At 38.4% G+C, this 16,222-nt stretch overlaps 1 protein-coding gene across 3 annotated transcripts; it reads left to right on the plus strand.

Annotated features, from left to right (window-relative positions):
- LOC124299361 (mitogen-activated protein kinase kinase kinase 12) lies at window positions 1–15,937 on the plus strand. Of its 3 annotated transcripts, XM_046752544.1 has the most exons (14): window positions 1–394; window positions 3,220–3,392; window positions 9,236–9,501; window positions 10,090–10,276; window positions 10,393–10,584; window positions 10,783–10,941; window positions 11,057–11,324; window positions 11,442–11,668; window positions 11,902–12,061; window positions 12,156–12,323; window positions 12,402–12,799; window positions 12,904–13,119; window positions 13,198–13,393; window positions 13,501–15,937. In XM_046752544.1, the coding sequence occupies exons 2-14, from the start codon at window positions 3,250–3,252 to the stop codon at window positions 13,624–13,626; spliced, it is 2,706 nt and encodes a 901-aa protein (XP_046608500.1). In that variant the 5' UTR covers window positions 1–394; window positions 3,220–3,249; the 3' UTR covers window positions 13,627–15,937. The 3 variants fall into 3 exon arrangements, with proteins under 3 accessions (XP_046608500.1, XP_046608501.1, XP_046608503.1); XM_046752545.1 differs by lacking the exons at window positions 1–394; window positions 3,220–3,392 and adding an exon at window positions 5,371–6,176; XM_046752547.1 differs by lacking the exons at window positions 1–394; window positions 3,220–3,392 and adding an exon at window positions 8,695–8,805.
- The last annotated feature ends 285 nt before the right edge of the window (window positions 15,938–16,222 follow it).

The following is a 16,222-nucleotide window of genomic DNA, read 5'->3' on the forward strand; positions in this document are numbered from 1 at the left end:
AGCACCGATGTTATACGCCATTTTGTGTTAGTGTCAAAGAGACGCTTCGGTCGCGACTATCTGTCTTCGCGGGGGTGTTTTTTTTTATTTATATTCCTCAAATGAATGAGGTCTCCGTGGTGGACATTGTCGTGATCAAGGAGGTGTGCCAGTGGAGCGAGGCACTATTATCGAGGTGCAGTGTGTTAATTTCGTAGGATATTTTATTTTATTAAATACCTATCGGAAGAGAGTAGAAAAAGTGCTGGAGGAATAATATATTATAATTGTTCCGCGAGATAATGAACATAATTCGGCGAGAGGCGTTATTGAGGTGAAGAGAACGACGCTCGAGCCATCCACAACAACAAAAAAACCAACAACAGGATTTGAATACATTTTGCGCGACGGCCAGGTAAGAGAAAAGGACACCAGTTTACACGCACGTCTCTATAAAACACAACTACGCGTATTTTTAACAAACTGAAATCTACTTCGCCCCGGTCACAAGCACTAGAATGTTGGTTTACGCTGAGTGAAAAAAGAAAAAACCCAATAACAAATGACCATGCATTTACCTACGATAGCTGGACCTTGCGCTGTAACGATATTAAATTGTGTAAGGTATTAAGGCAGAAAGTGAAAGCCTTTAACTAACGCCGCGCGTATGTTATACTTCGTAAGTTGCCGCTCTGTACGTGACCCGAGAGATATAGATTTGTTAACTAAATGATTGCTATGTTTTGGTAAAAATTTGTCAACATCGACGAGTCTGCTTCTCTCACCGCAATCACTTTGAAATCATGAAGATTCTCCTCAGCAGTAGATACGAGCCTTGATCGTTCTCAAACGCCGGTTCATCTACACGCACACTAACCACTTTCCACACATGTACGCCACAGACGTCTGTACAATACCTTTACACCTTCAAACATTCTATAACTACCTGCAGCGGTACAGTCCGGGAAGACTTCCTGCCCCTCAAGCACCTGAGGGTCTGATCGCAGGTCTCGCATACCTGCCATAGTTTGTCCCGAAACAGGTTACACAACGACAGAAGAATGTTCACTCTTTTTTTTCCCTATCCTCTGCATAACTCAATCTTTTCTTCTGTATGGTCTTATTTTTACCATACCCACTGTTTTGATCCTTACTACACGTACTGCTCTACGTATTAACTCATTGTCAGCAGACTTACTACCTGTGATTTCATATTTCTCTACGATCCCTTCACGAGTCAGACATTAAGATATGAATAATGAATCATGAATACTGCGAATTTACAATTTATATACACAATATTAAACTGTGCTGCACAATTTACCTGAACATTGATGTACGTTCAAAAAAAATCCTGCAAATGGGTATGATCGGTCAGAAATTGCGCTGGTCAAAAACACATATCGTTGCTGAACACTGCGGAAATATGAATGCCTGGAAAAACACTGTACGTAAGTGCAACATTTAGTGCAACGATTTTACCGTTTCTCGAAAAAACGTTATGGGTAGAAGAAAGAGAAATAGTAAGTGGAAGAAAGCCCAAACATGTACCGTTACTACAGAACCCAATTGTTTTTACCCACAACACAAAGATAAGTCTACAGTTCTTGAATTGTAGCAAGCCCATTCTAACCAACAACATTCACTATACTTAATATTATTTTTCCACGTGATCAACACAGTGAATACTCACTTTCTGCATCATGTATGTACCGATTTAGAATTGAATACACGCATACACGCAATCATAATCAAACCAAAGAGAGGTGAACACGCTACTGCATTGATAAAAAAAAAAAAAAAAAAGAAAAAAACCCCATAACAAAAAAACAAGGCCCGCAAGCTTTATGAGCAACGCAAACTACGTGCATGCACAATTGACTCACCCACACTTATGAGACAAACCGAAGATAGGTGCTCACGCGAGTCGCGGAGGTGAGTAGTGCTCCACGGCGTATTATGCTGGTCAATGGCTTTGGACGACCATGGATTATATTGTATATGCGTGCAAAGAAGAAGACGCACCTAACTAAGTCAGGCGCCGAGAATTTTCTCCTACCAAAAAGTTTAGAATAAGAATGAGTCGAAATCGAGGAATGAAAAAAACGAATGCATCGCACTGCTATTTCACCAAGGAGAAATTCCTCCCGCAGTTGCTGAGATACACACAAACTGTGCTGCAGGTAATGAATACAGTAGATATGGTGGGACAACCGCAGAAGAGTATATTTTCAGTCATTCATATTGTATACACAGTGTCCGGAAACCCGAATGATTTCTAACAGCGATAAGGACTAGTCTGCTTGGTTTGTTCCTGGCGTCGGGGTGGACGTTGGCATAGAAGTAATAGGAGTGGCCGAGGGGAGACACAGGGAGGGAATTGACGAGAAACAAAAGTAGTGTGGTATCGTAGTGGTGGTAGCGGTAGTGATAATGGTAGTGGGTGTAAATGGTAGACGCCTGGTGGGCAAAGTGCACGAGGGTAAAAGGGACCCCGGTCGTACAGCCGTGAACGGAATGAAACGAAATGAAATTGCACGGGGCCAAGAATTTCGTGTACCTTGATGGACGGGACTAAATGAAGGGGACTTTACCCCGAGGACTGCTGCACACTGTGTGTACAGTCGTCACGAAAAGCTTATCTCTCTTCGAAAACAACTATCAGGGTTCTCTATCCCTTGTCCAGGTATATGTATACCTGACTAGGGACTAACAACGTGCCAAAAGAAAGAGTAGTAATCAACGATATTATGCCTAACAATCTGTTTACCGCCGAACAGTTTGGCTGGGCTGACATAAAGAAAATCCCAATATATGTTAAAAGGAAGGAACTTATAGAAATTGGAACGAGAATCCAGTAGCTGCAATCTGTTTAGTTACATTTCGGTGTTGGTCAAGAATGTCAAGATACACAGAAGAGTAGCTAGCTCATGCTGATGCGATATGCGTTTTTACTCAAATACCAACGATGGAAATTCCTGCAGCGTACGTTTCGAGTCTGCAAAATGTGATACAGTTATCAACGATACGATAAAGCAGACGCGGATAAAAATAAATTCAAATTCAGCAGTTTCTGTAACGATATCCATTGCTGCAAGCAAGGAAAAATCCCCGTAGTCGAGATCTACACATGAATTCATAGTCACACACTAACACACTTGGTTTTTCGCCAACTACCACTTTCAGCAATGACCTCCCCTGACGGTTCTAATCACATTTGGCTTCTATTTTCGCCTGCAGGATTAGGACGGTGGAAGCAGGGGCGCGAGAATGCGCACCCCGGCAGAAGCAGACACGCTGTCTCAATCCGAGGCCTTCGCCTTCGATACTTCAGAATTGGAAAAGGCGGCAGCTGCTGTCAATCAGGTTGTTCTGTCCGCCTCCCAGCCGGAGACACATATTTTTACCAACAGGTAAGGGGTTTCAAATACTATCCACAAAAGCGTGGGGGTCAAAACTTGGAAGGGACAATATTTGGAATGGCCGATATATCGAAATTTCAAACATGCAAAAATAAAATAAGGAAAAATGAATTGTTCGAAATCTTGAGCCACTGATTAGTAGTCATTCTAAACAGTGACACTTTCGACAATAAAAATTTCGAACAATTCATCTTTCGTTATTTTATTTCCGCATGTTTGAAATTTAGATATATCCACCGTTCCAAATACTGATCCTTCCAAGTTTTGAACCCAACTCTCAAAAAAAACCTTGTTTTTCTATTCACGAGAAAATATTCGACCACCACACTTTAGTATCGGTTATCGATGTTTTTGTACTACGTTCAACAACTGGTCTTTGCTCTGCATCTTTTCTTGAGGAATTTCATGTGCAAAAACTCGTCTGCATAAGATATAAACTTAGATGCAGTGCATAGCGTATATGTATGTACAAAAATGCCTCACCGCCGCCGTACACCATCAACGAGAATATATAGTCTGGAAATAGCTTTACGTTGCGGTTCAAGCCTTTTGTTTCCTGTTTTATAGCAGGATGTAACTACTGAAATAGAACGTAAAAACATCGGGGATTTTTGCGCGAATAAGATAATATGATATGGTGATGTTATTTGTTGTTTTTTTTTCTCAAAACTGCTAACAAATTTCCCGCCACTCCCTACAGTATATCGGACCTGTTATTCAGGCAAAGTTGGCGTCCTTGATCCCTTCTCTAAACACCTGCACCCGAATCGAAATATCCGTTCGCAAATTACAGACGCGATAAATGCAAGTTTTAAAAAATTTTACATCTAACCGTAAAACACTATATTATTAAGGGCGACATTGAAAAATTGTAATAAAAATGTAGTGATCATGTAAAACCAAGTAATAATAATACCATACAAAGGGATATAGCAGCGCATCGGTTTTTGCGCACTTAGAGTGTCACTGGCATCTGTCTGACCTTCGGTGCAAAGTTTTAAAAATAAATCCTACAAGTGTTTACAAACGAAAGACCAAGGAGATAAGATTTTTATACTCGGGTTAAATAATAGATATGGAAATTAATTGTTAAAATATCGAATGGTTTCGAACGATTGTTAACTGAGACGGGATGAGATTAATAATCTAATTTTCACGGACAAACGAACCACTGTTGTAAAAGAAAGAGTCTCAATGTTTTTTTTTCTTTCAAGGCTAATTAAGTCTACCATTTTCACCAAGTTCCGAAGTGTCAACTCGCGAAACCTCGAAGTGAATATCAACGGTGACGAAATTTCGGAGCTTGCTGCATAACTTATCTCCGAAAACAATCGGACGTTGTGCTAATCGTGCAGGTGTCTTTGCTCGTTCCAGTGTATGCACCGTTTACAGCTCGTATTAACCATCTTTACCTTATACTCCGCGGCCATATATCTGGAAAAACACTTTGTTTCATTACGATTTGACATTACATAGACAGAAAAAAATAATGATAAATAAACAAAGAAACTCGTGTGCAAAATGATGCGAGAACTTTTCACGCGGTCATTATCGGAACGCAAAAACTTCAGTTTTACGACAATTCCCTCAAAGAAGCCAGTTTTAAAAAAAAAGAAGAAAACGGAACAAGCAATCCAGAAACACTTGTCGAGTTTTTTCATCCCGAAGTTGAAATAATGCGGAATCGCAGACTCTAAATATTGCAAAACACAGTTCAATGATCGTTCGAGTTTAAAATTAACGCTAGTAGAAGATGTCCGAGGCTCACAATCTGTCGCGTGTATGTAACCGGGGAAAATTGCGAATAGGCGTATAATCCACAGATGTCTGCATAACACACTACTATACATACCTAGACATTGATTGCTGTGAGGCTAAACAAGCGGCATGATCGGGACGGACGCGGCAGTGGGGATTGAGTAATGAAGATATGTACCTACATGTGTTACTGATATGTCGAGTAGGTAGAATGTACTGTGTACGTCAGTTGAACGTCAAGGCCCACGCGAGTTTCGACTTATCGTTCGCTAATAGGCCTGCCTGTCTCTGTGGAAAAACAAGTCGCGGTTTAGTGGGACTGGTTGTGGGAATTTTACCGCCACGTTATACACCACAATAGTGAGGTTCATGTACTACTGCCACAGACGGTATGCAGCACATTGGCATCGGTTCTGATGGGACCAGAGTTTGGACTTTGGCGAGAAGTTGAAGTGGCCAGGAGCAAGAGAAAAGAGAGTGAGAGAGAGAAGGGGGTGGAGTTTACGGTAAACGGAATCGACAATCGACAGTATCGCTGGCGCTTTCATTGGTGGCATTTGTACTGAACAGAGTTTGGTGCCGCAAGTGAAGAGATAAGTGGTTGGAGGATAATCGTTGAGACTGCGCAGAGCATCGTGTGCCTTGCTTGTCCCTTTCTTCGTTATTATAATTTTTCTCCTTTCCTCATTTTGACCGTCTCTTGACTTGTTTCAGTCCTGCCAGTCCCTGCCATGATTTCGTTTTTATCTCGTTAATCTGAGAGCTCGAGAAGACTTCGGCTCGTCTCGGTTTCTTTACTTCCTCCGATTATCTGAACCCTTGGTTTTCCTTCGCATTGCCCAGCGTGAAACGTGATTATCCTATCATTCTCTGTTACACCGTCAACCGTCTGTGATTGTGATATTGCAAAAGTGTGAGGTGCGGTCCATATGTTTGAAACGAAACAATGGTGTTTGCAAGATTTTTCGTCAAAAAGACACACGATGACAACACGGTACCAGTCAATCTCACCTCGAGGTGAGTTGAAGGCCACCATTGATAGTAGTCCGTACTTCTAAATGCAACACGTCTGCAGACAACAAACCGCTGGAATGTCTCCCACTCGCGTTATGCGATAAGCGGGTTATAATGGCCTAGGCATGGCACGTACCTATACTACACTGACAAAGGATGATACGCTATTGGCCACAGTACGATTTACTCTTTAAAACATGCAGTAGGAAAGCGACGCTTGGCGTATCATTTTTACTACCTCCGTGATTAGTTATACCGAAATGAAAAATTTTGCTTCGTTCTCGTTATAACTATCTATATATGATCATGGAGCGTCGAAATAATATGCTATTGCTATACCCGTTGACGTCAAGTTCACTTCGTTTTATCACTATGTACTTGTACCCTAGTAACATTCTGAGGTAAGTCCGCCTACAGGCTTCAACTGCAGACACGATGTGTCTACTTCCATATTCGACTACGGGATTAGGACGAAGTTGGTAACGTTACTCTGACAATTCATTTTTAGGAGAACTCTCGTTACTTCGCACCTTTAGGATCATCTGAAATTTGATAAACAATGTTAGACAGAACATACTAATATTTTTCAAAACCAACTACTTGAAAGTCATTCAGAAATTTGCACAGTAATGATTTTTTTCCTGATGTTTCGTGACCTTAACGTTACTAACTTCAGCCTCGTACTACGGGTCTGACATCAGAATTTGCATTATTCGAAGTCTATTGTCAGGTGGCAAAAAGTTGCTGCAGGAAAGATTCCGTATTGAATCTGTAGTGGAAAGACTTCCCACAGAGACAGTTCAAATTTTTGTAACTGAAGGCAACGCTACTAGGGTATACACAACACGGTGTGTAAAGGTAATACTCATCTTTGCGGGTAATTCAACTCGCATCAACTTGCCTTCAATTCATTGCAATCAAAAGATAAGACCTCGGCTTACGCAAACTCGCGAGATTTTATAACAGTTTAGAAATTTCAAGAACCGTGTACACGACTGTGTAAAGTGTATTAGACCTATTATACTGTATACAGTTAAACCGATTTCGAAAAACAATTAAGTTACGGGCGAATTTACCGTTAATTTTATACCTGCGCCACGACAATAGTCATCATGTTGCCTAAACACGCGTAAACAATGTCGCTCAAAACTCAGGTAAAGAGAAAGTAAGAATATACGGTTATACGATGTCGAATGTTTATACAAGAGGTATTATTTATGGTCAGAAATGGGGGGGTCTATTTGAACAACCATGATAAAATAATATGCATTCCATTTTCATCGGGGTCTTAAGTCTTACCCAGCGCTGACCCTTGTTTCCCAAATTCTTTACGAATAAACACAAATAACCGATTTCCTTAAACTTCAGCTCCGAGTTTCTCTTCCGTATGAATATACGAATTCTCCTCTTTATAAATCGCGTAAAAATGTAAACTTCTCTGTCACCAACCTAATCGAGTCTTTCGAAACCATACCAATCGCTATTATGAATCAACGAATAAGAAGAAGAAGTATAGAAATCACTTGCACTGTTGTTCACATATTGAGAAACGGAGAAAAGCTGCTTCAGCTATGGTATACAATATTACGCTGTTTCATTGTTTTGAACCTTGGTCTCGTGGCCGCAGCTTATGACGGGAAAATACATAGAGTAAATTTAACCGATGGACATTCCATCAGATTATATAAATAGCAGTGAAAAATTATCACTTGTAAATTCATCGGCACGTGAGACGAGTGAATTGTTATGACCGTCGTCAAAATACGTCGACGACGACATCTGTCCTATTATCCTTTTTTTTATCTCAACCACCTTTTGTACAAAAATTGCCGTAGTAATACTGAATCGTGAAACACCTAGAAGAAATTCACACAAGTCTTACATATACGTGCGTGATAAATATCGGCTGAATGTTACGCAACTATTCTACCGTTTAATATTCGGATGAAAATTTATGACATCATAATGATCTGCAGAGGAATACAATCGCGCAGTTGCCATGTACAATATTTTTTGTCGAGTTTACTTAGGAAGGCAAAAATTATTATTATTATACAGGTTAGGGAATACACGGCTTCCGTTGTCTAAAACTCCGTAACGCCTCACTGTCTCAATATTTGAGTGTTAAATCGCTTGCTGCAAATGGTGTGCATTTTTATAGTATATACCAATAATAAATATCGAATGGACGCTGGTTTTTTTAAAACGGAATGTGGATATAACGCAACGAGGAGCAATAATTACGTACGATAGGAATAGCGGCAGATACCTTCCAGCACCTACGTCACAATTGTAAGATACTATTCTTGAGGAGGAGGAGGAGAAGGAGAAGGAGAAGGAGGAGGAGGAGGAGGAGGAGGAGGAGGAGGAGGAGGAGGAGGAGGAGGAGGAGGAGGAGGAGGAGGAGGAGGAGGAGGAGGAGGAGGAGGAGGAGGAGGAGAAGGAGGAGGAGGAGGAAGGAGGTGGTGGATCACAAATGCCACCCACTTGATATGATCGTGACGCAACTAACGTCAAAGAATAACGAGATAGTAGCCTTGTTTGTATGCCATACCCCGCGAATCTCCTGATCAAATATGAAAGTGTTTACGTCCTGCATCCGTATATACATTTGTATTGTACAATGTACAATGTACGAGAATGGGAAATACCAGTGATTTATTCATATTATAATTATAAACTTATACTTGTAAAACAGGAATTAGTTCATAATCTGCGACAGTGACGTTATTAGCCGAGATAATTTTTACGATATCGAGGAAGAATAAGGAAAAAAAAATGTATGATAATTACTTCAGGCACGATGTGAGAATCGTATAGAAAATAAAAATTTCTCTAACCGCTCATTGCTACAGTATAATTAAATAGAGGATAAAAAATTGAAACGATCATATCGTTTCGAGGCCCTGTTTATTAGTTTTTTTTTTTTTTCCTTTTGTTAGACGAATTTACAAATAAAGTTCGGTAGTTCTCTCGCGAAGAAACTAGGCTATTTTTTTTTTTTTTGATAATTAAATTACGACGAACGAGGATAATATGTATGAAAAATTTCGTGCTTCCAGTATGCTGTGTATTCAAGAAGAGCTGGGGCAGCTGAGCGGCATTGCTGGAGGACTAACGATCGCTAGTCCTCATGAAATACCACTACCTAATAGCAGTACTACGGAGAGTAACAGCAAGTCGAGTGGGAGTGGAACAAAGTGCTCCCCCGTTTCTGGCACTCTAGACGCTCAAAGATCCGGCTGGATCGAGGGTATTTTCGGATGTCTTCGACCAGTTTGGACGATAATCGGAAAAGCTGCCGTTAACGAAATTAAAGGACACCAAAGTATGTTTTACTTTATTATAACACTCGCACGTTGTTAGCGAAAATTATCAATATTAACAAGGAAGGTATCTCAAGTCGATCTCTACGATTTCATCTCTTTTTTAATATGTTGTAGTAAACTAAAAACTAGGCGACAAGTATTTTTTTTTTTTTTTATCTGCTGTTAAACACTTTAAGGGGATGAAACTATTTTCTAAAGTAAGGCATGTCGAGGGATGATTTGGCAGATTCACCCAGTAGAACAATATTTTTTAACCAATCCAACTAGAAGATTTCTCATAACGAGAAATGAAAAATGCGATTTTCTCAAGTAAAAACGTCCCGTGACATACCTTACTTTGGAGGGTGATTTCACCCTCTTAAAGTGTCAGATGGCAAATAAAAAAATAAATACGAGTCGCTTAGTTTTTAGTCAACTATAACACATTAGAAATGAAATCGAATCGAAGAGATCAACCCGGGATACATTCCTTATAAAATGAATATCAAAACTCGAAAAGATTTTGCTTGTTGAGGTGTATTCAAAAATATAATAATATTGACTTGCAAACGATATGTACTTATTATTGACCGTACAATTATGTTCAGCCAATGACTGGGAGATACCGTTCGAATCTATCAGCGAATTACAGTGGCTTGGTTCAGGAGCTCAAGGTGCGGTGTTCAGGGGAAAATTAACCGGGGAAATAGTCGCTGTGAAAAAAGTCAGAGAACCTCGTGAGACTGATATACGCCATTTGCGCAAGCTCAATCATCCAAATATTGTAAAATTCAAGTAAGTCGCTGCTGCGTGTTAAATTGTCATTAATAATTAATACCTGAGTCTTGTGCAAAAATTGATTTAACAAAATAAAACGAACATAATCAAACAATAATGTTGATCGTTTACAGAGGCGTCTGTACACAAGCACCATGCTACTGTATTGTCATGGAGTTTTGCCCTTATGGACCACTGTACGACTTGTTACGCGCCGGAGAACCCGTACCTCCACCTCGTCTTGTTTCTTGGGCGAGACAAATTGCAGCTGGAATGCACTACCTGCATTCTCACAAAATTATTCACAGAGATTTGAAAAGTCCCAAGTAAGAACAATTGTAGTTTAGTCCTCTCGCTAGTTGGTATCTGATGAAGGAAGTTGCAAAGATTTTCAGAAAGAAGACGAGTATCTATTATTCGGTCTGAAAACCTCTGATCTTCTTTCGGATATATTTAAAAATTTTCAACGCTCACCTTAGTCTTGGCAAAGTTTCATGGTAGTAATAAGTCATTACGTTTTCCAGTGTATTAATTGGTCGTGGTGAAGTCGTAAAAATCAGCGATTTTGGAACGAGCAGAGAATGGAATGAGATTAGTACGCGGATGAGTTTTGCAGGGACCGTCGCGTGGATGGCCCCAGAGATTATCCGAAGTGAACCTTGTTCTGAAAAAGTTGATATATGGTAAACGATTTTATTTATAATGATTTGTCACTGCAAGAATATGTGTATAGTGAATTTTGGAATGAGAGCTAGGCGTTCCATGTACTTTCTTACAAGCATACTAACCAATTTTAAGGTCCTACGGAGTTGTGCTGTGGGAATTACTGAGCGGAGAGATACCGTACAAAGATGTAGATTCCTCGGCGATAATTTGGGGCGTGGGTAATAACTCTCTTCATCTGCCGATTCCCGCCAGTTGTCCGGAAGGTTTCAGACTTCTGGTGAAACAGTGTTGGGCTGCCAAGCCGCGTAACAGACCATCCTTCAAGAACATCTTAATTCACCTTGACATCGCAGCTGTGGAAGTGCTCAGCAGAAAGCCTGACGAATATTTTAAAACACAAGTAAATATTTCTCTGTTTTAAATTGAAGGAAACTGTGTAGTAAAGGATGAGACGGATTTCTTGCACGCTGGCAAACCTTGTGTCTGACTTTTCAAATACACATTTAACGATCCTCAGCAATCCTGGAAGGAAGAAATCAGGGTGCATATGAAGCAAATGCAAACTAATAGTTGCAGCACACCAAGATTTGAGGCAGATCTTATTCGTCGCAGAGAAGATGAGCTGAGGCATGCCCAGGATATCAGGGAACATTACGAGCGTAAGCTCGAAAGAACTAATAATCTCTACTTGGAGCTGAGCGCTGTTTTATTGCAACTTGAACAACGCGAACGAGATGTTGTAAAGTAAGTAAAATAATACCCTCGACACTGACACTCTGTCTCCCTTTGAATTTCGAATCAACGATGGAAATTCCAAATTATTTACAACAAGAAAATTGAAATTCTATTGAAACCTGTGTACTTCCAGCACACCAAATCATATCACCATGAAAAATATATCCATCAATCGTCTCAACTCTATATTCCAACTTATAGTTTTGTAAATAATACTATAGCCTATTGTCCAATTTTTATAGGAGAGAACAACAGACTGGGTACAAACAGTCTAAAAAACGGCTGGTACATCCTTTGCTCAAAGCTCAAGAGAGGTTCCACCGCAAACGTAATCCAACAATAAACTTGTCTACCTCATCAACACCAACGACTCCACCTTCTCCTTCTGCTGAATCTCCACAGGTGAATGTTTATTTCTCACCTCCAATAACCCATTATTTGAGAATTAGACTTCGTTATCATTAATAATTGATTATTTATCATTTACGTTCCATAGAGTCCAGTGAAAGCAACTTTATATACGCAATTGAATGAATCTAACCAACCAGAGACGGTATTGGCTCCCAGCAATAGCTTTAAACAGCGTAAATACAGACATCGTAGAGTAGGTTCAGGTTGTGGTGTCAGCTCAAGTCCTAGGACAAGTCCGCACCATGAAAGAAAAGTAATTATCATCACTGAAACAGACGTATTTCAACGAAGGAAATTAAATGATCGTACAAACCTTCAATATGGATTTCAGAACACTGACGCAGCTCATCATCGGTACGTCGATAGTCAAACTCAAACAGATGTGATGGATCTGAGCGAAACTGATTTCAGCCCTGTTGCACAGACTGTCTCTGTAGACAAATTTATATTGGAATTATCCAGCAGGCAATCGTCGTCCAGACGCAAATCCGAATGCCTCAATGGCAATACCATTAACTCAGAAACTCACTACAGGATGCAATCTAGTCCCTGTTCAAGCCCTGAACCACCCGACGAAAATCACATAAACGGAAACGAACGCCTTAGAGATTGCAGCGACGACGATAATCTTGAAACCCTTGGTCGAAAAGTCAGCGAGATACTTAATGCCAACAGGCTCATATCGTCAATTGATAACGGAAATTGTGACGATGTTATTATATCGCACAGGTAAGGAAGAGGGCCTGTAAGAAAAAATTTTCACTCGAGTATCTTCCGGAATTTCCATTTACATGGAATACTAAATTATTTTTCAATGTCCAATTTTTCAACAGGGGAAAAGATGAACTTATGAAACTGCCAGGTCAAATTTGTGGAATTATAATTAGCGGTACTGATGTACACAATGATTCCGACCTCAAATCGAAACCATGTTCAGACAACATGGATTCTCTCTGCAATCACGAGGATGAGGCGTGTGATGAGAGTTGGTCCGATGAAGAAGGCGAGGATCCTAGTTACACCTATAACTTTTCTCTTAGGCGTAGAAGGTTCGTTTACCAAACAGTGAAACGGAATCTACAAATAACAGAATCGATTTTTAAACATGAATTTGTTGATCCCTGCAGCATTGCAAGGAGGCCTATTGGACCAGGTTGCAGAATGAGAAGAACCAAGCAAACGCCGACAAACACTGAATGTGTACTAGCTTCTGATGAAGAAAATACTTCAGAATACTCACACCCACCATCCAGTCAATCGTCAACTCTAGAAAGCAATCCGGATGTCCAGCGAGTATTGCGACACATACAACATTCACAGAAGGTAAAAATTTGACGAAATATTTATGAATGATAATTTTTTCGTCTACCATTTTTATCATACCTGGAGAAACGGTGTATAATGTTAATTTTTGCTACGTTATTCTACAGAGAAAAGTTCTAGATGACGAGGGCACTTCTGACACATCCAGTCAATCGGAAACCGACGAGGTCAGTGATACAACAATTGCATCACAGCCGGCAAAGGCGTCTGTAAAAATTGAAAGCACTGTATAGGGTAAAGTAGTTTGATACAGAAAAAGAAACAAAAAGAAAACCTGAATTATAGACTATATAAAGATAAAAATTCGCAGAGCATTACCATAACATATAAGGAAGTTTAAAACGTTGACTGAAGATTTGAAATTAATGAAAACAATAATGTATCGCCAGGCAACTGCTGGATAACAACGTGTCTTATACATTCTCAATACTTTCTATGCAATAAATCGACTACTTTTTATATGGTTTATAAACAGGGTAACAAGGAGAGAAAAAGAAAACACAATAATGCCGCATTGTTCCGAATATAAGCCGAGGATTTTTGTCGTTAACTAAGAAACACACCCTGAAATACTGTATCAGAAATGAGAGTCGACTTATACTCGGATCAATACGATTATTGTTAGTTGTTTTTTTTTTTTTTTTTTTTTTCAAAACAAGCGTAGCGAATGCTTAAGGATGAAGTGAACCATGCTCACAAAACCTTACTCGAATTACCTTAAATACGTTTTGTCCTTTTCACTCCTTCAGCGAGACCAAAAGATGAGATACATCCAAGTTGACTCTAGTAAAGCTTGTGAATGTACGTCTCTCAGTAACCCTCGGAAGCCTTTTTGATTAGTAATTCTTTCACATTCCATAAATACACACGACTCAAGCGATAATGAGATATGTAAAGGAAAAAGTCAAGTCCATGAATTAAAATAATATCAGAAGTAAGAGAAATAGAAAAAGTGCCATATAGGTAACTATAGCGTATTATGTACAGTATAAGACTTGTTAACCGACGACTGCAGTGAATTAACTATAACAAATAACGAAAACACCACAGCCCTGAGCTTTATCTGAAAGTAAAAAAAAAAGTCAACACGTTATCAAAGATTATCACTACAAAATTTGTATTATGGTTCACGTGCTTTGCAGTTTGTTCCATGCAATGTAAATATAGACGAATTTGTAGTACCTTTTTTTCATCTACTTTTTGTAGCACCGTTACACATGTCAAAGTAAGAAACTTTAAAGAGATTCAATTTTTAAATTGTATGAAAAAAAATTATTCGTTAAATTTCGATTTAATTTACATAGTTCCTTTTAGTAAATATTTTAGTCAATAAATGTTATCGTTTCGTGTAAGTAAATCCTTATTTGTGAGAGCATAAATATAGGAAAGATAAAATGGAAAAATTTAAGCGCCAATTTTGGTAACAGTGAGAAATGTGATGAATGAAATTTTTGGAAAATGTACTCAACTCATCTGGCAAAAGTGATGGAGGATTGCCGTTTTTAAAAGTAATGTATTGATGTCCTAAAATTTTCACTTGTCGGGTGCCTTATTTACTCAAAATGAAAATAGTATTCATGCTTATTGAACTTTTGTGTAATAAAACCAAAACTTAACCGAGTGAGATTCCAAAACCACTGATTGAATATAGGTATCAAAAAAAAGATGATGCGAAAAGTACAAGATTAGGTGATAAACGTTTGAAAAATCTGTCCTTAGCTCTGGAAAAATGTACTTAAAATAGTTTCATTAACTTTCAAAATTGTACAAATCCTGTGGCACCTTATTTCGTTAGTCTTAAAAAATGTGATACATTTTTCAAAAACTCATAAGTAAATGAACAACAATTGATTAAGTACACTGTATAATAAATATATCCGAGTCAATGAAAAATCCATGGTTGCACTTGGAATCTTGCTAATTTTCCTGCCAAAAAATTACCTAGAAATGATTATTTCTCCGTTATATCTGTTAACTTTTAATCTCAATTTCGCAGAAATTCACTACCTACAAAATATTGTAATAACGAAAATGGTTTCTTGTATTTGCTCTCAATAATACTTAGATTATAGTGATTTTTATTTTTATTCAGGTAACTCGGTCGTTGAACATATTGATTAAATCCCTGATAATGTCTAGCCAATAATTGAAACCCCTCAACCTGTATATCTATGTTGTAATTTGTATTTAGTGAAGATTCAGGAAAAATGATGTAGCCGATAGAGACCCTATAACTATTATTACCCTAACTGTAACTCTAAGACATAATCATAAATTACACATAATACGACCCATCATGTCACGTTTACTCATTCTAACAATAATATTTATTTCCTAAAATTCCATTTAAAAAGTGAGTTCCAAGAAAAATTGTTACGCGAAGTATGTTCAATGTGTACTTCGATAATTGTCCCTAAGTTAATTATACATTAAAATTACAATATTATACAAAATTACTTGTAAGGCAGAAGAAAAAAAAAAAAAAAAAAAACATGATAAGTGAAAGAAATTATAAATTTATAAGTGCGTTTAGATTACATTACAGTTAGTCATCGTTGCAACAATAAACCTTTTCCAATCTGATGTCTAAGCATCAAATATATAAAATCAATAATTGTGTGATGGAAAGTTTTAATATCCGCAAAACTTGATTCCAATTTTCAAATTTTCTAAAATATATGTCGCATACATTTTTTTTTATTTTATTTTACTGCAAATTCAATATTTTGAAATATTAAAATTTTTCCTCTGTAACGTGTAGACTCAACTGTACAATGTTGATGAAATGTAAATCGTTTGAGAGAGAACGATATTGGGAAAAGATTTCTT

This window comes from Neodiprion virginianus, chromosome 2 (genome assembly GCF_021901495.1).
Source record: "Neodiprion virginianus isolate iyNeoVirg1 chromosome 2, iyNeoVirg1.1, whole genome shotgun sequence".
Lineage (NCBI taxonomy): Eukaryota > Metazoa > Arthropoda > Insecta > Hymenoptera > Diprionidae > Neodiprion > Neodiprion virginianus.

Bases quoted from the DNA above. Each gene is read 5' to 3' on its own strand.
- LOC124299361 (XM_046752544.1), top strand. From the start codon at position 3,250: ATGCGCACCCCGGCAGAAGCAGACACGCTGTCTCAATCCGAGGCCTTC. The intron at 10,277-10,392 runs GTAAGTCGCTGC...GATCGTTTACAG, and splicing joins CCAAATATTGTAAAATTCAA to AGGCGTCTGTACACAAGCAC. The intron at 11,325-11,441 runs GTAAATATTTCT...AACGATCCTCAG, and splicing joins ACGAATATTTTAAAACACAA to CAATCCTGGAAGGAAGAAAT.